We start from the raw sequence: 26,047 nt of genomic DNA, 5'->3' as shown, positions 1-26,047 counted from the left end.
GACCGGAATTTTGACCGGTACCGGGATGAACCGGTACCGGACCGGACCGGAATCCGTTGACCGGAATTTTGACCGGTACCGGGATGAACCGGTACCGGACCGGACCGGAATCCGTTGACCGGAATTTTGACCGGTACCGGGATGAACCGGTACCGGACCGGACCGGAATCCGTTGACCGGAATTTTGACCGGTACCGGGATGAACCGGTACCGGACCGGACCGGAATCCGTTGACCGGAATTTTGACCGGTACCGGGATGAACCGGTACCGGACCGGACCGGAATCCGTTGACCGGAATTTTGACCGGTACCGGGATGAACCGGTACCGGACCGGACCGGAATCCGTTGACCGGAATTTTGACCGGTACCGGGATGAACCGGTACCGGACCGGACCGGAATCCGTTGACCGGAATTTTGACCGGTACCGGGATGAACCGGTACCGGACCGGACCGGAATCCGTTGACCGGAATTTTGACCGGTACCGGGATGAACCGGTACCGGACCGGACCGGAATCCGTTGACCGGAATTTTGACCGGTACCGGGATGAACCGGTACCGGACCGGACCGGAATCCGTTGACCGGAATTTTGACCGGTACCGGGATGAACCGGTACCGGTACACCGGTACGAAACTACGGTTCCGTCCCGTTCCGTGTACCGGTTTAGACTATCCCGGCCCGTCCCGTAGGCAACCGAAACGGGACGAACCGGAACGAACCGGAACGGTACCGGTACGTCCCGTTCCGTTGCCCAGTCTTAAGCAAAGGGAATGAAATACTTGCTAGGGTTTATTCCTTTGTAGAGTGACAAATGAGTGAACTCATTTAAATATGAGTCGAATACATATTTTAAATGGATAAAAATGAGTTATTCAATAAATAATAGCGCAACTTTCACATATAGCAAACAAAAAATTCATATTTGTATGTTATAGCAAAGTTTGCATAATTGCGTTCCATAGCAAACATAAAACTGTATAATTTGCTATACATATACAATTGTATAATTCGCTGGCCTATTTCACTGCAATTGTATAATACACAATTGTATAATTCGCTGCCTATTTCGCTGCAATATTTTTATAAAATTTGCTTTGCATACAATTGAATTGAATTAAAATGTATGTATATTGCATAATTATAAGTGTATAGCAAGAAAATATATGTTTTTCTCTCGCTTTATACAAAAACAGAAACACAATATTTACACTTCTGTTGTATAAAGCTAGAGAAAATTGTATTTCACTGCAATTGTATAATTCGCAATTGTATAATTCGTTGGCCTTTTTCTCTGCAATATTTGTATAAAATTTGCATTTGTTTACAATTGAATTGAAATAAAATGTTTGTAAATTGTATAATTAAGTGTATAACACGAAGATATATGTTTTTGCATGTGTATATACAATTTTCTCTTGCTTTATACAAAACAGAAACAGAATTTATACATTTCTGTGTAAAAAGCGAGAGAGGCGAGCAGTGGGAGAGTGGCGAGCGAGAATGGGAGAGTGGCGAGCGAGATTTTTGGGAGAGAGGCGCCTGACAAACTTTGGCTAACGTTTGCTATGGAGCACCATTAATCAAATCCTAGCTACTCTATTTATTTTAGGTTATTAGTTTGCTATTATATACAATTTTCCCTAAATAATATGTGGATAAATATGAATATCCATTTTCCAGTAGAAATTAGAAATGACCAATGAGTAATTATTTATGAATATCTATTCAGATTAACATATCTGAATTGATTCCTTACCTCTCATTATTTTTTCCTTGAAGGAGGACAGAAGATCATACTAACCAATTATATTGTCTCTTTATAATTTAATCTTTGTTAAAGCTTTTTGATCTAGAAAATGAACTTAAATAGATTTTAAGTTATATGTTAATGTCTTAAATAAATTTTAAAATTTATATTAATGTCGTAAATGGATTTTAAGTTCTATGTTAATGTTCTTATCTTTTCAAGGAACGCTAGATGTTAAAGAGTTTTTCTTTAAATTAGTAAAATATTTTGATCATAATCATCCAAAAATATCATTTTTTAATCCTTCAAAAAGGGGATTATCTATATAATATTAAAGAAAGAAAAATAAATTTTGACATTGAAAAGTAGCAATACAATAAAATATATTCTATTATTGAAAATAATTGAAATGTATAAATCACCCACAACTCATAGATTCGCCACTAACTAACACTATTATTTTTTATAACTCTGTTAAATCAATGGCTCGAGAGGTATAATCTGTTTGTAAATCATTCGGAATCTAAACACTTTTAATAAAATGATAATATTTGGTTTAACTGGAACGAGCAAAGTCAATTTTTAGATGCGCTAAACAAATTGAGATCCAAATACTTCTAGTAAAATGATAGTCTTTGGTTTAACTGAAATGAGCAAACTCAATTTTTAGACGCGATACACAATTCGTCTTAGTTACAACTAATCAAATTGTTAAAATTAGGGATCACAACCATTATTTTAGTTGAAAAAGTCCAACATAAAAAGGATGTAATAATATAAATAGTTATTTATTGAAATACATATATGTTTGGCTAGTTGAACAAGTTTTTTGTTAACACTAGTGTTACTCCTAGCCCTTCTATTTTGGTAATCAATCTTGTTAGTTGACGATGTGACAATTTGTGTTGATAAGAATTTAATAAGCTTATATAGATTATTGGACGTCACACAATATTACAAGTGCATGAATTTTATTTAAGTTTTTATTAATTTTATATTTTTTAGAGTATATTCTAAATTGAGTCAATTATTCTATAGACTATTAAATTTATTATAGAAATAGTATGAATATTTATAAAATGAATTTAGAGTTCACCCGATTGAATATCCCAATTGGAGAATCATTCTACTATTTGTATGATATTTACCTATTTTATATTATTTTAAATTATAAAAACGAGTCTAAATCACCATATTGTAGTGATTCAGTTTAAAAGATTTAAAAATTAAGATTATACATTTCCAAATATTAATTATTTGATTAATCTAATTAATTTAAACTTGTAATATTATCTACAAAGACACTCAGGAAATATCAAGCCAAATATATTAAAAACATGATTGATGAATAAAGCAAAACTAATTTGTCATGTGTTGATTGTCAAACAAGAATGCTAGTATATAGTGGTAATCAACAAGTGTTACCTTGCCAAATTAGTGGTAAATCAACAAGTGTTACCTGGCCAAATTAATCAATCCTAGTTTATTGTATCGGTGTGAGATAACAGTATTTAATCTAAAATTATATGTGTCATGCTCTGTCTAATTACTTATTCTCAATATTTTTAATTCTATCTAAAGTTATGTGCGTCTTGAATCATTAAAAAAGCAAAAATGTGAAAACTATAAAAAAAAGTTAAAAGAAAAATTAAAATTAATAAACGTTCAAAACAATCGTTTGTTTTGAATTCAAATTATGATGAGATAAAGTAGATTAGTTATGATGAGATTATTTTTTATGAGTGTTTTTGATTTGTTCTATTCAAAATAATAAATTTTAGGCAAAAGGGTCTGATATACCCCCCAACCTTGTCATTTGGAGTTGATATACCCCTCGTTATAAAAGTGGCTCATATATGCCCTTACCGTTATACAAACGGCTCATATATACCCCTGCCGTTACAAAATGGCTCATATATACCCTTCATTTAACGGAAGTTAAAAAATTAGTTTTAAATTTATATTTATTACTTCTAATTTTTTAAAAAAAATTATTTAGAGGTATATATGATTCTTCTATCAAAGTTCAAAGTATATTTTAATTTTTCTCATACATAAATTATTTTTTGACTTCTTTTATTATAATTATTTGAGTTTCTTATTTATATTTTGTTTTTTTCTTTCATTCCTTAGTTTAAGGAGAAAAAATTAAACTATTTTTTTTGTGTGTATTGTAATTTAATTTCGTATTCGAAGAAAAAATTTGGTCATCTACAATAAGTTTTACAAGAATATTAGTGAAATATAAATAAATTTGATTATCAAAATAATAATTATAAATTAGTCATTGAAACAAAAAAAGTCAAAAAAAATATGTTTGACGAGGATTAAATTTACTCATATGGGATTATATTTTTTAGAAAAAAATAATAAAAATTTAGATTAAAATTTATTTTTTTCAATTCCGTTAGACGAAAAGGGTATATGTGAGCCATTTGTTTACAAGTAGGGGTATATATGAGTCACTTTCATAACAAGGGGTATATCAGCTCTAAATGACAAAGTTGGGAGTATATCAGGCCCTTTTCCCTAAATTTTAAGAACAATTTATTGTTGTACAAAAGTACCCTTCATGAACGTAAAAAGTGATGTAACAAAAAGGTTGAAAGAGACATTTTTATCATTTACTTATTTTATTCCAAGATAAATTATTCCGAAATTATAATACCACCCAAAAAGAGGAATAAATTATCCCGATATTAGTTATTAATTTCTTAATAAATTATCCCAAACTTTAATCAAACAATAAATTAAGTAATACTATAACTTAATCCTAAAATTATTAGGTATTATCCTTCACATCAAACGACTCATAAAAAGAAAACAGGTCATCCATTGTTTACTAATACCACTCGTAATTAATTGACTTTATATGATAATGTTGGTAGTATTAATTGGTTTAATTATAGAATGAATTGATAGTCAAAATATATTTTAATTATTCCTTTTTCACAGGTTGATATTCAACCATAAATTGTTCCTTTTTTTAAAAAAATAAATAAATCTGAACTATCATTATTTATCATTTATGTATTTAGTAAATATTAATTATTAATTATTTTTTATTTAAACTATCACTAAATTTACATAAAAACTGAAATAAATTATAATTAACACAAGAGTGATGATACTTCAATATGAAAATTAATAACTTGATAATTTAGATATTAAACTAAACCCAAAAAAAAAAAGAAAAAGAAAGATAACTCAAGTATTTTGTTGATTATTATTTCTTATATAATATAATAATGTCTTCATTCATTAGATATTCTAAATTAAATAATTTTCATTAGATACCTTCAAATATATCATTATTTTAAAAACATCAAGAATTTTATAACTTATCAATATAATAATTAAATAAAACAGTACATTTAATATGATTAATTTTATTATCTAATACACAAATGAAAAAAAGTTAATCGGAGATAAGTATGTAATTATAAAATTGTTGAGATATTTAATTAAAATAAAATATAATTTGAACGTGTAAATAAAATTTATGATCGCGAATGGACCATTTATTAATCCTCCATATGGAAACGAACTTATCTTAGCATAAACGGATAAGAAGAAAAATATATTCCGTGAAATGTCAAAAAAGCGCATTTTCAATCAATCATTTTCATTAGCGTCCCTTCAATTTTTAATTATCCCATTTTCGTCACTTTCTCTTTCTATTTTCTTCTACTTCAATTTTACTTTTTCTCCCCCCCATTATCTCAATTGATCGCCGGAAAATTCTACTCACTCCGATCATTTTCCCGTTCTCCGGCGGTCATGGATCGCCGTCACTACACACTAATTGGAAGTTCTCGACGGTGATGTTTCTCATCTCCGGTTGTAGATTTCATTTCATGTATGGTAAAATCAGGTACTTGTGAACTACACATTGCAATTATTAAAAGCTTTTTTATCTTCTCGATCTCTGTTTGCTAATGGAAAGTTTCTGTTTTTTAGTTGAGGTTTTTTGATATCTATAGGTAGGTAAAAGTAATAGTTAGGGTTTTTGTATTGATTGGAAGGGATAATGTTGAAAAATATCATAAAGCGAGGGCATAAAAAGGTGCTTAAATCAGAAGTATCTGATTTTGGTCACGCGCCGCCGGCGGGAGGAAGGAATTCCGGCAATGTTTCGACGTCTGATGTGGTGGTGAATCATGCTTCGAGAGGAAACATGGTAACGAATTCGATTCAATCACAACAGACACCTTCAGTGATGACATCTGCAGCTCCAGCATCGGGAAACATTGAGAATCTTCCCTTGTTTCGTGATGTGCAGATATCTGAACGTCAAGTGTTGTTTTTTAGGAAACTACAGATTTGTTGTTTTCAGTTTGATTTTACTGATACCATGAAATTGGTAAGGGAGAAAGAGATAAAGAGGCAAACACTTGTGGAGCTTGTAGATTATGTTCAATCTGGTGCTGGGAAAATCAGTGAAAGTAATCAAGAAGAAATGGTAAAGATGATAGCAGGGAATATATTTCGTTGTTTACCTCCGGCATCTCATGAGAATACAGGATCCGAAAATGTGGAACAGGAAGAGGATGAGCCATGTCTCGAGCCATCTTGGCCTCATTTACAGCTTGTGTATGAATTGCTGTTGAGGTATGTGGTTTCATCAGATACTGACACAAAGTTAGCTAAACGCTTTATTGATCACTCATTTGTATTGAAGTTATTGGATTTGTTTGATTCCGAGGACCCAAGGGAAAGAGAGTATTTGAAAACAATACTTCACCGTGTATATGGGAAGTTTATGGTGCATAGACCATTTATAAGGAAGGGAATCAATAACATCTTTTATAGGTTTATTTATGAGACAGAAAGGCACAGTGGGATAGGTGAGTTACTAGAAATTCTAGGGAGTATTATAAATGGTTTTGCATTACCCATGAAAGAGGAACACAAGCTATTCCTTGTTCGGGCACTCATACCACTGCACAAGCCGAAATCAGTTGCAATGTATCATCAGCAGTTATCCTACTGTATTGTTCAGTTTGTTGAAAAGGATTATAAGTTGTCTGATACGGTTATAAGGGGTTTGTTGAAATACTGGCCTGTCACTAATTGCCAAAAAGAAGTCCTCTTTCTTCAGGAGCTTGAAGAAGTGTTGGAGACCACACAGGCAGCAGAATTTCAGCGTTGCATGGTTCCTCTTTTTAGACAGATTGCTCGTTGCCTTAACAGCCCACACTTCCAGGTTAAGGGATTGCAGTGTTTATTTCTTATTTGCTTCATGCATCTTCTGTTTATCAATTTACTATTCATCAGTAACTCAGCTTTTATTTTTTCTTTTCATTTCCTCCTTTATTTCAATTGTCGATTAGATTAACATTTGCTTTGAACTGTGGATAGAATAGAAAATTGATGTGACTGTGCTTTCTGTTTTTTTTTTGGGTTGGTTAGATCCTTTAAAGTTGCTCTTTCATACTCTTTTTTGTTTGTTTCTGGAGAAGCATTTCAAATGATTGTGTTCACATGTATAACTGTGTTAATAAGTGAAGAAATGAAGTAGATAGTGCTTAGATGGTAACAATTGGCATTTCTCCGATGTGCCATAATGTTATCTCTATCCAGTTTTAAGCATATTTCCTTCTGATTTGTCATATTCCGTTAACTAATCCATGTATTGGGTGTTACCATCTGTCCAAGCCTTGGTGGACAGATTTACACGGTACTTGTGTTGGTAGGAGATAGTAGCCTTGTGAAATTAGTTGAGATACGAGCAAGCTGACTTGGACACTACGATTATCATAAAAGAATATACAAATTGGATGTTTCTCTGAAGGCACCTTATGAAGGCCTGAGAGAGGATCAGTAAAAACTCTTTGGACTTGAGGATGTGCTTTGTGACTTTTTCATAGACTCTCTCATCTTCCACGTGACAAAGATGAGTTTCTTTTTTCATACTGCTAGCTTCCTACTGACGGTACTCCCTATAGGTGCCTATCCTCGTTTTCCCATTTTACTAAAGGACTATTAACGTATCATGTTGTTGTAGGTTCTTAGCAAAAATTTTTGTTAACAGTTGCACTTTACTATCTCCGTCATGTCTTTTTTATCATAGATATCTTTCTTTTTTGTCAAGTACTACTTTTGTCGTAACTATTCTCGTATAAGTTCCTTGTCCGCTATTTCTGTTGCAAGTCCATGAGGTACAACTGTCTTCTACTATCCAATTTAGAACTGCCACATGAACATCAGAATGTGGAGAAACTTAGTCCTATCAGTTATTTTGCTTCTTGACTTCTTGTATGGAAAGAGTGTTGTCATATTCTCGCGCTCATGCTGTCGTGCATATAAAACAATTGTCGCAAATGCTTTATTAAAAATATTATCTAATATAGTTACACGTGGACCATTTTGTCCTCGCATTTGAGTAACATTAGAGGTCTAATTAGCGTTTTTTGGCCTGCCATCGATTTATATGTCAAGATAGAGGATACCTTCTTTCTGAGGTCCCATCACCTAGCTGATTATCTAGGGTTGATATAACTTATAACTCCCAAAAGAGGAATTTCCTCATTATACTGCTCATACTCGATCAATAGCATACTGTCAAAACAAATGTGGTGCTTTGATGGTAGTAATAAGTTTTGAAAAAAAAAGCTTTACTTTATTTTATATATATAATCTATTTAACTGGAACAAATTTTGGTTATCTCAATTTGTTTGGTAGTTGGTACCAATGTATTAGTTCTTATTGAGGGGAAACTGAAAACAAATTAAGAGGTGGAGCTACTCTTTTCAGTTAGCATAGCTTCAGGGTTATGCTATCACCTTTTGACGAGTAAGAACTTGTCTACCAAACAAGAAGAGATCAGCTAACCTTTCACACTTGTTTTTATTTTCTTGGTGCTTAACCTTCAACCCTTGATATATATATATATATGCCTTATGAGCTTCACTGGGCTTTCCATTGTGTTGCTTGCTTTCTAAATATATGTGGTACTAGTCTCTTTACTTTTTTTTTTCTGCAGTTGTATCATCAAATAGTCTGAAAAATAGTGGATACGGATATTTTAATTCAAAGGCAAAGTTTTTATGCATGAGAGAATTCTTGCTAAACTGCAAATCTTAATGTAACTAGTGTCAACTTGATTTTTTTCTTGATTAAGTTGTGACTACTTGATTCTAATTGACCAACCACAAACTTTGAGACTCTAGCTAATGAAAAAGAGGAGAAGCACACATTATTAGAGCATCTTTCCAGGAAGGTGTTGTTTAGTGAGACAACAAATTACAAGTTCCTTCTCTCCTTTTTTTTTCCCCTCCGTGTCATAACAAAAGCTGGTATTTAAGTGTGGATGAGGGTATAGGGACGGACCATTGTACATCGAGTTTCAAATTGTATGCCATTGTCCCTCCGGTATTTTGTGCTTTCGGCAAAAAAAAATAGTTAAATCTTTTTTTAATGGTGAAAATATTACTCCCTCCTTTTCAATTTGTTTGTCTGGGGTTTTGGCTTGACACGAAGTGTACGTAAATAAAAATAACTTGTGAATCTTTTGGACTTAAATTAAAGATATGCGGAATGTACCAATATGATCTTTAATCTTGTGGTCTTGAATATACCATGTGGAATTTTAGAATTATGGAGTTGCTAGGAAAGGAAAGAGGCATTCTTTTTTTTAAACGGACTGAAAAGGGAAGTTAGACAAAACAAATTGAAACGGAGGGAGTAGTAGGGCCCTGTTTTGGATGAACTTATAAAAAGTTAACTAATAAGTCAAAAAGTTAAAAGTCATAAGTAGATGGTCCCTACTCTTTACTTTTGACTTATTATAAACTTTTTTGGCCAAAAAATGGGTGCTTAAAAGCACATTATAACCTTTCTAAACACCTCCAAAACTAAAAAACTACTTAAAAATCAAAAGCACATAAAATAAGTTAATCCAAACGGGCATGTACTCTGATGCAGCCTTTAGGGATGGGAGTAGCTAAATCAATGTCTTAATAGCTTTAGGAGATTCTTGGGCAGTTTCTAAAATTTGAGGGGGATAGGAAGAAATAATGAAACTAATTGTGTTGTCTTCCCTTTCTTGATTGTATGTTACCAAATACCCTTGACTATGTGCTGTTAATTATCGTACTAACTAATTTTGTTCTCCTTCAACCACATCCAAATGCCCATGTTTCATCACCTTCACAACAATTTTATGTGCTTGTGAAGGCAGGACTATAACTAAGTGTCATAACAAAGATTGGGACCTAAAATTATGGAGCAAAGATTATCAATCCCACAGAGTGAGTGGCCTGTGTATTTATGCAATACCCCTATTAGAAGTGTGAAGGGTTGTTTGTTTTAGACGCCAGAGTAGAGAAGAGGGGCATTCATTACCATAGAGAGGCCAATCGAGCGAATATTTTTCCTTTTCTTTTCCAGCTTTTGTTCTTTCTACTGTTATACCCAACAAGTATCCCAGCTTTCCAAGATTCTTGGTGAGAGTGATTACTGGTTCAGGTTTGTTTCTATCCTTTCACTACCTGCAATCACAGTATCATCAATCTTCATCAAGGATTATGATGGATGGTTTCTTCGAAGGAGCAGAGGCTGGAGCGAAATGGCTTACCTGTATTATGAGCATATATCTGTTTTCAGTATTTTTTCAGCTCATTGTTTCAATGTTTTCCTTGATTAAGTGAATGAATCTTAGGGTTGTAGTGCTTGGTTTCTGCTACGTGCTTAGGAGGTGAAATTGTTAAAATTTCTTTTCCTGTTCTGAAGCGTCTTTGCTATTTTCTTTTTTGCTTTTTGGTGAGAAGCACAAGAAAATCTTTTAAAAGCATAGAGTGAGCTTGGATATGGATGTATTCTACTTTACGATCCTCTTTATGGGCAGCACTTTGTTGCTAATTCCTATAGCTGTATGAGTAGTTCAGTTCAAATTATAAGCTTGCACTTTTTAGAGGTGCTTTCTTTTTTGTATTTTGATTTTCTTGAGTTCCTTGAACTGCTAAGGAACCTAACACGGATTGGAGATGGGAACATTATGAAAGGTTGCCTCAGTTGTAGTTACCCTTTTGGCCACTTCTGTCCTAGAACTTTTACCCAATCAAGTGAATCTTGTCCTGTCACCCAAGAAAGATAGCTCGGTAAGAGTCAGATTCTGAGTTCTTTTTATTGATTTCGTAAGTATAAGATATGGATACTTTTGGGATGACCTTTCTTTTTTGTTGGATGAGTGATTCTTTTCTTGTGATTTTAATTGAACTTCTCAGTGAATCCCCCCCTTTTTTTTTTGTAATTTTATCTATTTAGAGTTTCTTTTTTTGTGAGTCGACTTGCTTTTGTATGTAACACGTTAGCTGTGTACTCCAGATGTGGTGGTTGTGGAATTCTTTGGTTATATGTCCATTTGTCTTGATTATTTTATTCTAATTGCAATGTCTATTTCTGATCAGACCGACTAGATATCTTAAGCACATTCATGTTCAAGTATAGGCATGAATTCAAATTATTTCATGTGTACATAGGAAACATCATTTGCTTGTGCTGCAAAAGCCATTCTTTTTGTTTTTTCGTCCTCCTTTTCATTTGTGTATTTGCAGTAGCTTTCTGTTGAGAAATGTTCTAGTAGTCCTTTAAAAAGATATGTTCTTGTAGTAAGTTGCACTTTATATTTATTTTATATTGACATCATCTGATAGTAATTCGTAGGATTATGAAATGGCAATCTGTTATGTCTTTTGTGGTATTTCTGAAGCAAATTCATATTTCAGGTAGCAGAACGAGCCCTATTTCTATGGAACAATGAGCACATAGTGGGATTGATCGCCCAGAACCGCAATGTCATTTTCCCGATCATTTTTGATGCTCTGCAAAAGAACATAGATAATCATTGGAATCAGGCTATCCATGGGCTGACTGTAAATGTTCGCAAAATGTTCATGGAAATGGATGCTGAGCTGTTTGATGAGTGCCAAAGACAGTATTCTGAGAAAGCAGCCCGGGCCACTGAACTGGAAGAGCAGCGAGAATTAAGATGGCAGAGATTAGCGGCAGCTGCAACACAAGGACGTTAAAAGGACACGTTCATCGCGATTCCTGTTCCAGTAAGGTGGGATTAGACCCCAAATCCAAACTGGATATGTGGTCCACTACCATGACCATTTGTTATACTGGTATTCATTTCTCTTAGTTTTTGTTCGTTGGTTTCAGTGTGTTGAATCGTTGATGATTACTGGCAATGCAGCCGTGTGTAACTCATATAAGTATTTGATAACTGCTTTGTCGCGTGCTGCTGCTCTGGAATGGCTTGTTTAAGTGTAATTTGTTCTGTAATTTTGCCCTCTTTAGAGAAATTTTTATTCTTCAGTGAACTTTGAAGGCAACAATTTCTGATGTTTACAGGTTATTTATAGTTTTTTTAATGGGTCATTTGCACATAGTTTAGTGTTTAGACAATGGTATCAGAAAGTAGTACCGATCTAATTTTGTATTTTCACTTCATAAACGCTTTTATTATTATTTTTCACTTAATCAATGATATGTGTGTTTCACTTTAGATTTTTAACCACTCAGTGTCGAGTGTTGTATGGAGTGTTAGTTGAAGTCTTATGGTATATACTTTTTATTTTAAACATTTACCCATATGATTAATTAACATGCTTTTTACCTTATTAAATCACTTTACTATATTAAAAAATGTGTTTGCACATAAATTTTCAAAACACTTAATCATATAATTAGTTAACATGCAAAATCACCTTTAAATCACTTATCATAATGTAGTGAGTGATTGTTTCTCAAAATTTTGAGAGTTCAATGTTACTATAAATGTGAGTATTGCTTCTCGAGAATTTGGGGAGTTCAGTGTTAGCAGTGAATGTGACTGCTGCTTCTCGAGGTTTTGGTAGTTTACTGTTGCAGTAAATGCGATTGTTGTTCCTTGAGGTTTTGAGTTTGAACTATAACGGAACTCTATAAAAATTAGTTAAATTCTAATGTAGAATCAAATATACCGGCGAAAAAAAAATTTACTATAAATTACTTTTACAATTATAATTTATAAATAATAAACTATGTGTTTGGACATAAATTTCTAAGTAATCCTAATTAAATTTTGAAAAATAAAATAATATCTTATGATAAAAATAGATGCCGTCCACTAAAAAAAACCCAGATAAAAATTGATAGGAAAATCCAGGCACTGCCACTTCTTGTAGCTAACGCTTTGCTATTCTTCTTCTTCACTGTTCATCTTCATCTTTATCGCTACAAATTTCAGTTCTGCGATAGAAAAAGGTTCTTTTTTCTTTTTTCCAAGAATTTATAGGTATAGAAATTGCCGAAATGGGTGGAGGAGCTGCTGCCTTACAGAAAGATGTTCCATGGAGAGCTTCTTCTGGTGCAAAACCCATCCCTAAAATTCATTATTCCCCTATTCTTCGTATACCTCAAAACCCTCTTTCCGATTATGCTCTCTCTATCATGAAGGTTCGTTTTTTTTTTCTTCTTTTTTTGCAGTCGTAATTTTGTTTCTGTTTTGTTGTTTCCCATTTGGTAAGTTTCACTTTTCTCTCAAAATTTTATATGGTAGTGTTTACTTTTGAGTTGTTTGTGTGGTATTTTTTTTCCTCTTTTCTTTGGGGTATGGAAGAACTTTGAAAGATGTAATCTTTGTGTTTTTTGGATTGGGAATTGCAGCATCCAGATCCAATTGGAAGTGGATTGGGGACGGAGGCAATAGTAGAAGCAGCAGGGCCTGATTGCATTGTTCCTGGACAGAATCCACCTATCAAGCTTTTGGGGCTTAAGGTGCTTCTATAATTTATTTGAACTTGTTTTTATTTTATCTACAATGACAGTGGAATTCTTAATATTAGAATCTGAAATGATTTACTTCTTCATTGGAACTATGACTTTGTTGGAGAAAGTGATAAGAGTTAATACTCTAAAGATGGTAAATTCTGTCTTTAGAATTTTGTTCAGTTGGATGCTGCACTCCTTAGACTGTTATCATGAAACTATTTATAGAATTCTGAGTCCTTTGAGAGGACTGGTGTTTCATGTTTGTGTAACATAAGCTTGCGGCTGTAATCGAGTTGTAGCCATGCTTTGCATGTAGGGTAAAGGTAATTAAAGATTGATGTGCATGTGCTTACTGTGAAGCATATGAGGGTCTTATTTCATGTTTAGGTGTTAGACTGAAAAGAAGAAGAATGAAAAAGAAGGAAAAAAACTGCTTTTGGTGGCGATGTTATTTAGTTCATCAAGCAGGTCAAGTGTTTTTTGTTGTAGCCTCTTAATGTAGGTTCAGCCAAGTTTAGGCATTTCTATGTTGCAGTCTGATGGTTGCATATTTTAAATGATAGGAATACTCTGCAGAGGGGATTTAAGTTGGCATTTAGAAATTCTACCAGTTGTCTTTGTTAGGTATAATAAGATTGGATTGATGTTGGCTTGAAACCACCTTGCACATTTAGGGAAAGGGAATGATAATGTCGCACATCAGTAGTGTAAATAAGTAAAATAGATTCCTTTACTATTATGTGTTGAGGGAGGGGGAAGCTCACATGAATGACACTTGTTGAATCGAGCAAATGTAATTACTTATGGTAGTTGGCTGTCTGTGCTAAATATGTTATCTCAATTAGTTTTTGGCTTTTCTCTTGACCCTCTTCATTAAGTCCCAGTGTTCTGTTTTCACACTCCCTACTTTTTATATGCATGCAGGTATGGCCCATTGAAGTCGACTTGAAATTTATGGAACCTGTTGGACGAGAACTGAAGTCAGTTGGGAAGGTAAATTTTCTACTTTGTCTAGTTTACTGTTCCAATTATCTAAAGAACAATCCTGTTGAGAAAAATCCAGTGACTTTTTTAGATCTTGTGAAAGCAACTAGTTTCATTAGTTAATTTATTCATTGCTTCTAAAACAAGTTGTTCATTCCTTCGACGTAACCTTTGCATGAGCAGTTCTGCCTTGTCTCAGAACTGATTTAGCTTTACCTGCAAAAGTTATAACCTTTTTTGAACTTCAATGAAATAGCTTACAGAATTTGCGGTATATGGATATAGCGAATGAGTAGCCCTAAAAGCTGTAGGAAGTTACCACGCTTTACATGGTATATTTGCTCTGTGGATTCAAGACTAGTATAGTAACTGAATGGTTTGAAAAGAAGGTGCTATCCCTCATTTGTAGCAAAGACTGATGAGTATTGGTGGTTATAGACATCTACTGACCTCTGTGAGCGCATGTGTATGTACATTTGGTTTTGTAGTTATATAAAATTGTCCGATTGTCACCACTAAAACATTCGACTAAGAGTATGACACCTACTTGTTTTTCTTTAATAGCTTTTTGTGAAGGATCAAGTTTTACGAAAGGTGGTCTAATTTCAAAAATATGTTTGATTCCTGAAGAAGGTAGAGTTGGTAATTTCATTACCTATGCATTTGGAAAAAAACAATAATCAAAATGGTGAATGTAGGTTGTATAACTGCACTCATAAGAGTGTTTGGCTAATTAACAAATAAGATGCTGCTGCTGCTCTCTCCTCCCCCCTAGCTAGTATAAATTTCTCAATTAGACTTTCAGAAGTACAGTCAGAATGTGAAAAATAATCTTTTTTATTACAAAGATGCACATTTGTAGCTGGATTCTTGCATAAACCTGTGGGTACGTACGTAGTGTCATTTTACCTTTTTGACACTTCGCTATTTTTTTTTGTGGTTGCAGTTCATGGATTCTGCAGTCGATCTTATGAACAAATCTTTCATTGATCGTTAGTACTTCCCATTGGAGTGGCTGCAGTTCACCAGTTATTACATCAACTACTTTGAGGCTTGTCAAAAACTAATGAAGCTGGTTATAGAGATCATCAGTTCAGTTAATCCTACTACAAATGTTATCTATTTAAGGAGGTCCTATTTGTATTTTCAAGACTTGAAATATACTGTACATTCGATAGCTACATGGAATTGTGGCTTTTTGAAAAAGTGAATTACACTGAAAGTTACATAAGCTTGAAAATTTTGCGGCAAGTCAATGGTCCTATGCTATCTTCTCATTACAGGCTCAAATTTTCTGTTTGTTCAGTAACATCTCCCAAATATCAGACTTTCATCATGTGTAATAGGAGATTAAAATACAATGACATTTTCTTGTTTACGAGTAGAAAAAAAAGAATACACTACTAATACCTGCTTTACAGAATCACTATTGTCACAAGTTGACTGTCAAATAAGGATGATAATAGTGCAGGTAGCAGGTACTTGATAGAATAGTCGAGGTACACACTAACTGATCTGAACACCATATTGTCATGAATAAAAAAGAGAAACAATTGTACATGTTAAACGATATGTCAAGATAAAATGTACCTGAGAAATTATTATCTATGTTAATCCAGCCTTCCCATTTGAAAGCTGGGGGCTATCTTTACAGGTCCTAACAAAGTGAGTAGTTTTCATACTAGTGACAAAGTTCAACTTGTATTAGTGTCTTAATTCAATGGAAAAGGCTGTTAAGCACAATAAGATTTTGTTGCCCCACAGTAGATGCATATATTGGATTTTGCAATGCCTCATGCTTATCTTGAGTATTCTCTGTAAGCACATGCCTAATTAAAGCTTATAGTTTATATTATTGTGATGAATGAGACAAAATCTTTATGCCTATAGAGTGTAGTGTTAAGCAGACAACCTTTGTGTACTGGTGATGTAAAAAGGGAGATAGAACTCCACTCTTTTGTGTATATAATATTCAAAACTCCTTTGCTGACCCAATGTAAGCCTTGAGAGGATGAATTTATCTTTTGTAATGATGCTGATATTCCATTATAAACTTGTGTTTTTCCACTTACTCTTTTTCTCTTTTTAGCCACATTGGCATCCTATATAAGAAGGGTAACTCTGTTAGTTTGTGGCAACCATAAATATTCACTTATCACTTCTCAATTAACCATGCAAGAAGAGGAACTACGAAGAGGACAATGGCTCGAAGAGGAAGATGAGAGACTGTCTATGATGGTAGCTGTTTTTGGTGAACGTCGTTGGGATGCCTTAGCAAAGACTTCAGGTATGATTTAGTTTATAACTAGATGTTTTTTTGACATGTTTTCGCGTATATAGTTCATACTGACCATGAAACATCCATTAACTAAGCATCAAATAACTCTGTTTAAATATGCTACTATACAGGGCTGAAGAGGAGCGGAAAAAGCTGCAGATTGAGATGGCTGAACTACCTCCGCCCAAATCTAAAGCACGGTCATATCACTGCAGATGAAGAACGTTTGATAATCCGACTTCAGAAACAGTTTGGAAACAAGTAGGCTTATTTTCTTCTTCTTAAGAAACTTTTAAGGATATATGAAACTTTGCCTACTCTTATACCACGTTGAGCTGTGATTATCTTATCTCAAAGTTAAACGGAATCATATCTTCAGCATTTCCGGGATAAGATTTTTCCACTTGGCTTATTAGTACTAAAAGTTTTATCGACGTTACAGGTGGTCAAAGATTGCTAAACAATTGCCTGGAAGAACTGATAACAAAATCAAGAACTACTGGAGAAGTCATTTACGAAAGAAAACACTAATTTATAAACAAGGTCTACTAGAAAACACTCTGCTTGTTGATATTGTGTCTGTTCCATAAGTGCCCTCTCTCACATATGATTCTTTTTTTTTCCATTTGACAGAATCCTCTGAGAGTAACACAAGTAATTCAGAACAAAGATCATCGATTTTGAAACGCGATACTGTCCTTAATTCATCATCCAACAGTGAAGACAATTTTTCCGAAAAAGGTGATTGTTCCTCTGCTGATTCTTTCGCGTACTCTTCGAATGAAGTTACATTGTTGGATTGGATTCCAAGTTGGTCATATGAACAAACCAGAATGGAACATCATATGTACTTTTGTAGCACAAACCTATGTTCTTGTTATCCTCCATAGACATTACTATTACTACAAGGAATGCAAAGAATCTTGAAATCTGTATAGACAGATTGAATTGTACATAATATTGTCTCCAACTTTTGCTTCGAGTTTATGTTATATGCACTGACAATTTACTCCTACAACAATAGGAAACTTTGTATGTTGATCATTTTCCCCAAGGGAACGATGAGCCCAAGTTTATATGTATATCACTCGAATTTTCTTGATTCATGGTGTGAGTGTCCTTTAGAAGACTAAAAGAACGAGGGAATGACTACATGTAATAAAGTTAATTCATCCCTCTTGGCCAATGGGCAATGGGCAATGGTTGTCCTCTCATTACTTTTTCCACGAGAAAGTTAAATATTTTAGCCTGAATTAATTATTAGAAAATATATCTAGAATCTACTAAAAGAAGTTAAATTGCACTAATATAATAAAATCACTTTATATTAATATCCGATATATATAACTCGATTCTTTTTAACTTTACTTGTTTGTCATTAAATTAATCCATTGAGAATTTTATCTTTAACAACACTACTACAAATTTTAGACAATTGATTTACTTTTTTCTCTTTATTTTTAGTATAATTTATGTACTTCAACGATTTCATCTAATGGATAACTTGCTCAAACAAATGTGAAAAAAAAACTACGTTACATATATGTACTTTAAAAATGATTTAATTGTAATTTAAAATTTTTCGTATCGCAAATATCATTATATAAGTTAGGACAAAGAGAATAATTATTTACTCTAAAGTTCTCTTTCTTTCAAACAATTAAGGCTATTGGCCGTCTTTCCCACCTACATTACAAACTATATATATTAAATATATTATTCTATAAATTAAGTGCCCATTTTACTGATTTGCAAATCTCATCTTTGTATTAATCTAATTTTTTCAATTCTAAATTTTGCATGTTTTCATAATTCATAATCTTTTAAAGGTCATTAAGTTCTTTAAGAACAATTTACCAATAATAAATAAATAATGTGCATCCATCACAATAGATATTCTTCTAATAACTTATACACTAAACTTTCCAATAGATGGGTAACATATGTTTCTAACTTATAAGATGATATAATAATAAGTATTTCTTAATAAGCCAATAGAAATATGATTCAACTTTTAATTAATTAAGATAATAATAATGCTGATAAATTAAATATCTAGCTTTTAAAATCATCAGATAATTAATGATCTTAAAATAAAAAAGGGAGTAGTAATTGACATATTCATTTTCTCTTCACAATGGCAAGTTCTAATTTCACATCTAGAATTCTAGATATTATCGGAGGATATCGTAAAAGAGTTTAAGTCATATACATTATTAGTAAATGATGATGACATGTAATTAATTATTCAAAAAAAAAAAAACCAAAATATATAAGATGGAAAATATAGTAAATACATGCTAAAACAATAGTATTTGTTTTATATCATTAGTTTATTAGTAAATGATGATGACATGTAATTAATTATTCAAAAAAAAAACAACCAAAATATATAAGATGGAAAATATAGTAAATACATGCTAAAACAATAGTATTTGTTTTATATCATTAGTTTATATGAATTAAATCCTACCCATAAAGAGCAAACTATTGATAATTAATGAGTTTATCCAAAAAAAATAAATAACATGTTGGTTTATTCTATAATAAAAAGAAATAATAATAAAAGATTAGTTATAATGGAGTGTGACTTGCAACTTAAGAGCAGCAGCCTCTCTTTGGTTTTTTTTTTTTGGGTTGTCTAGGAACATAATATAATATATATATATATATATATATATTATTATTATATATAAGAAATTCAAAAATCTTGAGCATCGATGTAGGAATCCGAATTGATCTTAGTAGTCAAATGATCCTGAGGTATGTTTGACTATGCGATATGAAATCATGATTTGAAATTATGATATCAAATCATAATATGAAATTATGAGATAAAGTTAAAGTTTTGTTCGGACTTGTAATCTGAATTTTTATGTAGTATATTTTCTCATAAGCATAAAAACTTCATAAGTTGTAGAACTATTAAAATTCTCCTTATTCTTTTATACAAGCAAATCAAATAAGCAAAAATATATAAAATCGCATGATACACTATCTCAAAGCTATTCTTAAAAAATACTATATTTATTGATCAAACTTTAATTGAATAAAAATAAAATTGAAGATAAGTTGTAGTGTACTAGTCTTTAATATAATCTCACATATCGAACAACCATCTCACACTAAACTTGAATTTCTCCATCATATAACCAAAAAGACGAATCAACATTATTACTTTTATCCATTGATTGATAAATTTGATTGGTAAATAAATTTGATAAAATATAATAAAAATTGGTGGATATAAATGATAAAGTAGGAAATGATTTGAAGTTATACATTTTATCTTGGTGATAATAATCGATATATGTGATATAAATGATTTAAAGTAATGATATAAAAAACAAATTTTATTTACATATAAAATAAATGAATGGTTAGTAAAGTTTTCACAAAAAATTCATTCGTAAATTATATCATCAAAAGATTCAAGGGTAACGCACACGAAAAATTGAAAAATCGTCTAATTCTAGTAAAATGACCCATAAATGCCCAAAAATCACTCTAAAAATGGTGAGATTGTACATATTGCTCCCCCAACTCCCTATGGTGGGTTCCATAGAGGTTTCACAAAAAATTCGTTCGGAAGTTATATCACTAAAATATTTATGAGTTAACACACACGAAAACTGAGAAAATTGCATAACTCGTGTAAATTGGCCCCTAAATGCGCCAAAATCACTCTAAAAATTGTGAGTATATATGTATCGCTCCCTCAAACGGAGGGTTCATAAAGGTTTTACAAAAAGTTCATCCGAAAATCATATCACCAAAATATCCATGGCCTAACACACACTAAAAAAATGTGAAAATCACCTAATTCTTGTAAATTGGCCCCTAAATGCCAAATAATCACTATTAAAATCGTGAGACTATATGTATGGCGGCCACCAACTCCCTGGGGAGGATTTCATAAAGGTTTCACAAAAAAAACATCGTAAAATCATATTACCAATATATTCATCAGCTAACACACGAAAAATTGAGAAAATCTTTCAATTCTATATATTGGCCCCTAAATGTTCAGAAATCACTCTTAAAATTATGAGACTATATTTATTGTTCCCCCAACTCCCTACAATTTCATATAGGTTCGATAATTATTTTTTTTCTCCAAAAAGTTGTATCATCAAAAAAAATTCTATCCATAAGTCATAATATTAAAATATTTATGAACTAACCCACGTAAAAATAGTAATAAGCATGAATATAAGAGTCTTCGTCCATATTCTTAATTTGGATTCATTATAAATTATTATGGTAGGAAAAAGCATCGATCAAATATCCCCTTATGTGTATGGAACGTATTCAACATGTATTTATTCTTTATTTGTTGGACTTTAGTGCATGTAATTATTAGTACATTTATATTATTTTTAGCTGGCATTTATGAAAATTTTAATATAATTTGTAATAGTAATAACTAATAGGCTTTAGCTAGTAATAAATCAACTTTGTAATGATTTATATGTATTTATTTTATAATTATTCTGAAACTTAATTGTATAATAATCTATGTTTTTATACTAAGACTCATATGAAAACTCCAATTTAAAATACACATTTTTTTATTTTTATAAGAAAGACTGAAAAATGCACGTTGACTAGTCTTGAATGATAGGCCTTCTGGATTTTGTCAACTATGGTCTTACTAATTCATATTGCCCCCTAACAAACACAAAGATAAATAAATTAAATATAATTGAAAACAACTCTATCAACGAGTAAAATCATGATCTTTACTAAAAGAATTTAAAATATAAAGAAAAAAATATTTGAAACTGTCGAAAAAGATTTAACGTTTACCTATATACATAAGTTTAATATTTTTTGAAATATCGATTCCCTTGAGACTAAATATAGTTGAGCTACAAGCATCCGGATTTCACAACTAGAGAATTTTTAAGCAACATTTCATTTTTCGTTCCTGGCCTAAAAATGAGGTTTCGTATATAGGAGATTGAACCTCCTCGATCCTATCTGACTAGTTTCACCCTATTTTGTATCTATGCTTTTGGTTAAAAAAAATTTCCATAGTTTTCCTCAAACTTTAACAAATAACATCCGTTATAACATCTGACGAAAATAAAAATTACTTATCTTTTGGTAAACTTTAAATACTTTTTCCATGCTAATTTATGTGATAAATCTTAAATTTTGGATCTATATAAGTCTATCTTCGACTGAAAATTTTCTATATATCTTTTAAATATTTTGAATTGAAAATTATTGTGATTTATAGTACTTATATATATATATATTTTATTTAAAAAAAATAAAAATTTCATGTCAAAAATAAAATATGTTACATAAATTGGGACACAGGAGACACGTACGAAATATACTCAAAAGAGTATAGTTAGAAATATTATTTTGAGCCCTACCTAACGTAAGGGATATTGTCATTTTTTCCCCTCTTTTTCCACTTGTTGTTTATCTTTATTATATTATTTTGTCGTGATATGGTCGTTGGTATTAATAATTAATTTATCCAATAAGATTTGAAAAAAAAGAAAGTCATAGGAAAGTCTCATGTGGCTGCCACATAGGAAATTATATTTTACACCATAGTTTTTTTTTTCATCTATAAAAACCCCAACTAGGTGACCCTCTTATTATTAATTTGTTACATTTTCTTCATGTTCAAGAAAAAAAAAAGTAGCAATAATTCTAATTATGAAGCAACAAAGATATTTATCTATTTTATTCATTATCATCTTCTTCTCCACTACATTCATTAAAGCTCAAGAAGTTGGTAAGTATTATAACTCTTCTATTTTTTCGATATTAAAGAAACAATTAAACACAGTTCAATGCATTAATCTTTCGTTTTGAGCTAGGTTTGAGAAAGTTATGAGATTACGTTGAAACGATCTAAGGCTTTATCTGATATTTCCTCGTACCTTGCTCATAACTATAGACAATAGTGTTGAAATCAGAAAAGTTTAATATAAAGGAATACAATGACCTAGCTAACATTTTCTCTCATATTCAACTATGAGCTTAATGCATCAAACTGTTCTTTAATTTATCGTTATATACGATGTCATTGTAATTATATCGTTCGATTTATTAATGTTTTGTTGATTTTATTAGAGGATGAGAGGGAGTTTGATTATGTTGAAAAAAGTGAAAAAGGTCCAAAAATGTGGGGGAAATTGAAGAAAGAATGGGAAGCTTGTAATAATGGAGAAATGCAATCTCCTATTGATATGTCACATGAAAGAGTTAGAATTATTCAAAAGCCAGATAAAAGACATTACAAGCTATGCAATGCTACTGTTAAGAATAGAGGACATGACATTTCGGTGAGTATATATTCTTTCGAATCTATTAAAAAACAATTTTTGATTTCTATCGTAAAAAATTAGACATCATAAGGCTTACGTATATTTATTCATCTCAAATTTTACTTATAAAATTACAATGTTATGAAGTTGCTAGCTACTTCTACCAAGGAATAAAACAACTTGAATAATATTTAATTAATTGTAATTTTAACTTACTAAGCAAGTATATAGATATTCTTCACACATTGTTTGTTTATAGAAATTAATCATTTTTATACTATATAGGTTTAGCTGTTGACAGCTACCAATTAATTGTGCTAGGAGATGTTTATTCATAGGAAAAATAAGAACAATTTTTTTAAGAGATAGCATCGTCAGTGTTCAAATTCAAAATTTTAACTATGGTAGACCAATCATGTTTTATTATTCGAATTTTGAAAAGTTTTACGTACTTCAATAATTTTAAAGATGCTTCTTGACTTTTGACCTCTCTTTTCCCTATATATTTGAATTTAATAGCTATAAAGTACAAGAATCTTATATATTTGGGGTTTTTAAAGTTTTTCAGTTACAAAAATTATGAATTTTTTATTACTCTTAGATATATTTTTAATTTTTGGTTGTACATACATTGTAAATGATACACTAAAGAGAGGACTAAAGAGTGGAATATACCTTTTTTAATTAAAAAAAATCTCTTCACTTTTATTACTCTTATATATAGTTCAATTTATTTTTAATTAATAGTCAATTTTTTAATTAATTACCTTTTAAAAATCATAAAAATAATAAAGTTTGTGTATATATTAATGCAGTTACAATGGCATGGTGATGCTGGATCTGTTACAATAAATGGCACAAATTATCCTCTACAACAAGCTCATTGGCACTCTCCTTCTGAACACACCGTAAACGGCAGAAGGTATGCGATTAATTTAAATTCACGTTACACAAAATTTAATAAAATGAATTAAAATATGAGACACTTTATATCGTTTTCTTTTATTTAATGTTATATTTTGGGACAGGTATGACATGGAAATGCACATGGTACACTTAAACGAAAATGCAACAAACAAAATTGTTGTGATTGGAGTTCTCTACAAAATTGGTAAACCTGATCGATTTCTTTCCAAGGTAAATCTAGTACATTATAATATTCAGATACGTATTTTAATTTGAATATCGTAATCTTAATGACAATAAATAAGGCCTTTGACATTTGTATACGCGTAGTATACTAATATTACATGATTTTATTGACAGTTGATAAGAAATATATCGTCTATGATCGATAAAAAAGATGAAGTGAAAAATGCTGGTATGATTGATCCAAGAGAAATCAAGATTGGTAGTAGAAAATATTATAGATATATGGGTTCACTTACTGTTCCTCCTTGCACTGAAGGAGTCATTTGGACAATTAAAAAAAAGGTAGGTAATTAACAACTTAATATTGATTAAGTTCATATTAATTAACAACTAAGATTTATACTAATAATATGTTTAATGCAATTTGTAATCAATATAAGGTGAGGACTGTTTCAAGAGCACAAGTCAAAATGCTTAGAGAAGCAGTTCATGATGTAAGTTTTCCTATCCTCCACATGAGATTATGTTTAATGAATTTATGCTAAGTATGCTTGGTAATTAACTAATTAGTATGATGTAACTCAATTTCCATGGATAATATTAAAATTATTGAGTTCTGTTCGATCGGTAGCACGTAATATGTAGATTCGATCGTGATTAAAAATTGATAACTATGTCTAATATATGTTTGAGCAAGCAATTGAAATTACTCTCCCATTCAATTTATGTGAAGATGTTATTGTTTAGGGAGTCAAATATTTTTTCCATAGACTATTATAATTTTATTTTAACTTCTTTAAAATATTTTGAATTATTAGTTGTTGTGGTGATGCAGTAGTTATTTTGGTTTGGTTTTTAAATATATAGTAAATTTTATTTTAAAATATTTAAAGAATCTATAATTAAGTATTATGAAAGTTATATTTTTATAATCTTCATGTAAATTGAGACAACGAGAATAAAACTTATAATATGTATAAAAAAACCAACTTCGTTTCATAAATGAGAAAAGTCATTTTCTTATTTCCTTATTAACCAAACACCGACAAAGGATTTTGTCATAAAATATTATTTTATTTCTATGACTTATGTCGTATCAGACATGTAAATATCTATGTTGTCCGGTCCTATTGTTAATATTTGAACAGATAGACTCATTTGATGTAATGTAGCTTATGGATTTATACAAATTCGGTAGCTTTTTATCCAAACACAATTTATATGTACTAAAATATATATAAATATTTTATTAAATTAATTATATTATTGTATATTAACTTAAGACTACGATGAGATATGGTAAAAATTTATAAACTTTAAAAATCTTAATTTCACCTCTGGCTTTGATTATTATTGTTATCTAATTTTGAATGCAGTATGCTGAAAGGAATGGAAGGCCATTGCAACCAAAAAACAAGAGACCAATTTATCTTATGGCACCAGATGATACTGCTTGAGATTATTCTTTTCATAATATTTGTAACAAAGATTAGGATACTGCTTGAGACCATTATTCTATTCAAAATATTTATATTTGTAACAAAACATTTTTGTTTTCTTGATTGTTGTTATTCTTTTAATCAGCAAAGTGATTGTTGTGTAAAAAAAAAACAAGAAAATTGCATAATATATAGACTTCTTTTTTCTCCTTCTACTCTTTTCAAAGATTCGAATAAACATGACAGGTATTTTAAATAATTTGGATGAAACTTTGTGGTTCTCCTTTCACTTCATTGATTATTATGTACTTATGATTTTATTACTGCTTCACGCTATTAATGAGCAATTTGTAACGATATTATCCTTCGATCATCATAAAACATTTTGTTGGAATTCATATTAAGATGATAAAACTCTCGATATCTTTAAATCCTGAATTTGCCTTTGACT

At 31.3% G+C, this 26,047-nt stretch overlaps 4 protein-coding genes across 4 annotated transcripts; all 4 read left to right on the top strand.

Moving 5' to 3' along the window:
* The first annotated feature begins 5,779 nt into the window (after nucleotides 1-5,779).
* Nucleotides 5,780-12,263, top strand: LOC107002405 (serine/threonine protein phosphatase 2A 57 kDa regulatory subunit B' beta isoform-like). The gene is made up of 3 exons (XM_015200420.1): nucleotides 5,780-6,955; nucleotides 11,479-11,816; nucleotides 11,918-12,263. The coding sequence occupies exons 1-2, from the start codon at nucleotides 5,780-5,782 to the stop codon at nucleotides 11,779-11,781; spliced, it is 1,479 nt and encodes a 492-aa protein (XP_015055906.1). The 3' UTR covers nucleotides 11,782-11,816; nucleotides 11,918-12,263.
* A 605-nt stretch (nucleotides 12,264-12,868) lies between these two features.
* Nucleotides 12,869-15,750, top strand: LOC107032046. Its single transcript, XM_015233603.2, has 4 exons — nucleotides 12,869-13,195; nucleotides 13,406-13,516; nucleotides 14,435-14,503; nucleotides 15,441-15,750. The coding sequence occupies exons 1-4, from the start codon at nucleotides 13,052-13,054 to the stop codon at nucleotides 15,489-15,491; spliced, it is 375 nt and encodes a 124-aa protein (XP_015089089.1). The 5' UTR covers nucleotides 12,869-13,051; the 3' UTR covers nucleotides 15,492-15,750.
* A 136-nt stretch (nucleotides 15,751-15,886) lies between these two features.
* On the top strand, nucleotides 15,887-17,854 carry LOC107032045 (transcription factor MYB27). Its single transcript, XM_015233602.2, has 4 exons — nucleotides 15,887-16,781; nucleotides 16,904-17,033; nucleotides 17,215-17,315; nucleotides 17,406-17,854. The coding sequence occupies exons 1-4, from the start codon at nucleotides 16,667-16,669 to the stop codon at nucleotides 17,660-17,662; spliced, it is 603 nt and encodes a 200-aa protein (XP_015089088.1). The 5' UTR covers nucleotides 15,887-16,666; the 3' UTR covers nucleotides 17,663-17,854.
* A 4,557-nt stretch (nucleotides 17,855-22,411) lies between these two features.
* Nucleotides 22,412-25,809, top strand: LOC107031962 (alpha carbonic anhydrase 7-like). The gene is made up of 7 exons (XM_015233486.2): nucleotides 22,412-22,530; nucleotides 22,872-23,083; nucleotides 23,881-23,987; nucleotides 24,094-24,202; nucleotides 24,332-24,499; nucleotides 24,598-24,651; nucleotides 25,534-25,809. The coding sequence occupies exons 1-7, from the start codon at nucleotides 22,452-22,454 to the stop codon at nucleotides 25,612-25,614; spliced, it is 810 nt and encodes a 269-aa protein (XP_015088972.1). The 5' UTR covers nucleotides 22,412-22,451; the 3' UTR covers nucleotides 25,615-25,809.
* The last annotated feature ends 238 nt before the right edge of the window (nucleotides 25,810-26,047 follow it).

The sequence above is a fragment of the Solanum pennellii genome, chromosome 10, assembly GCF_001406875.1.
Source record: "Solanum pennellii chromosome 10, SPENNV200".
NCBI lineage: Eukaryota > Viridiplantae > Streptophyta > Magnoliopsida > Solanales > Solanaceae > Solanum > Solanum pennellii.
This window is presented reverse-complemented; position numbering and strand designations above follow the sequence as displayed.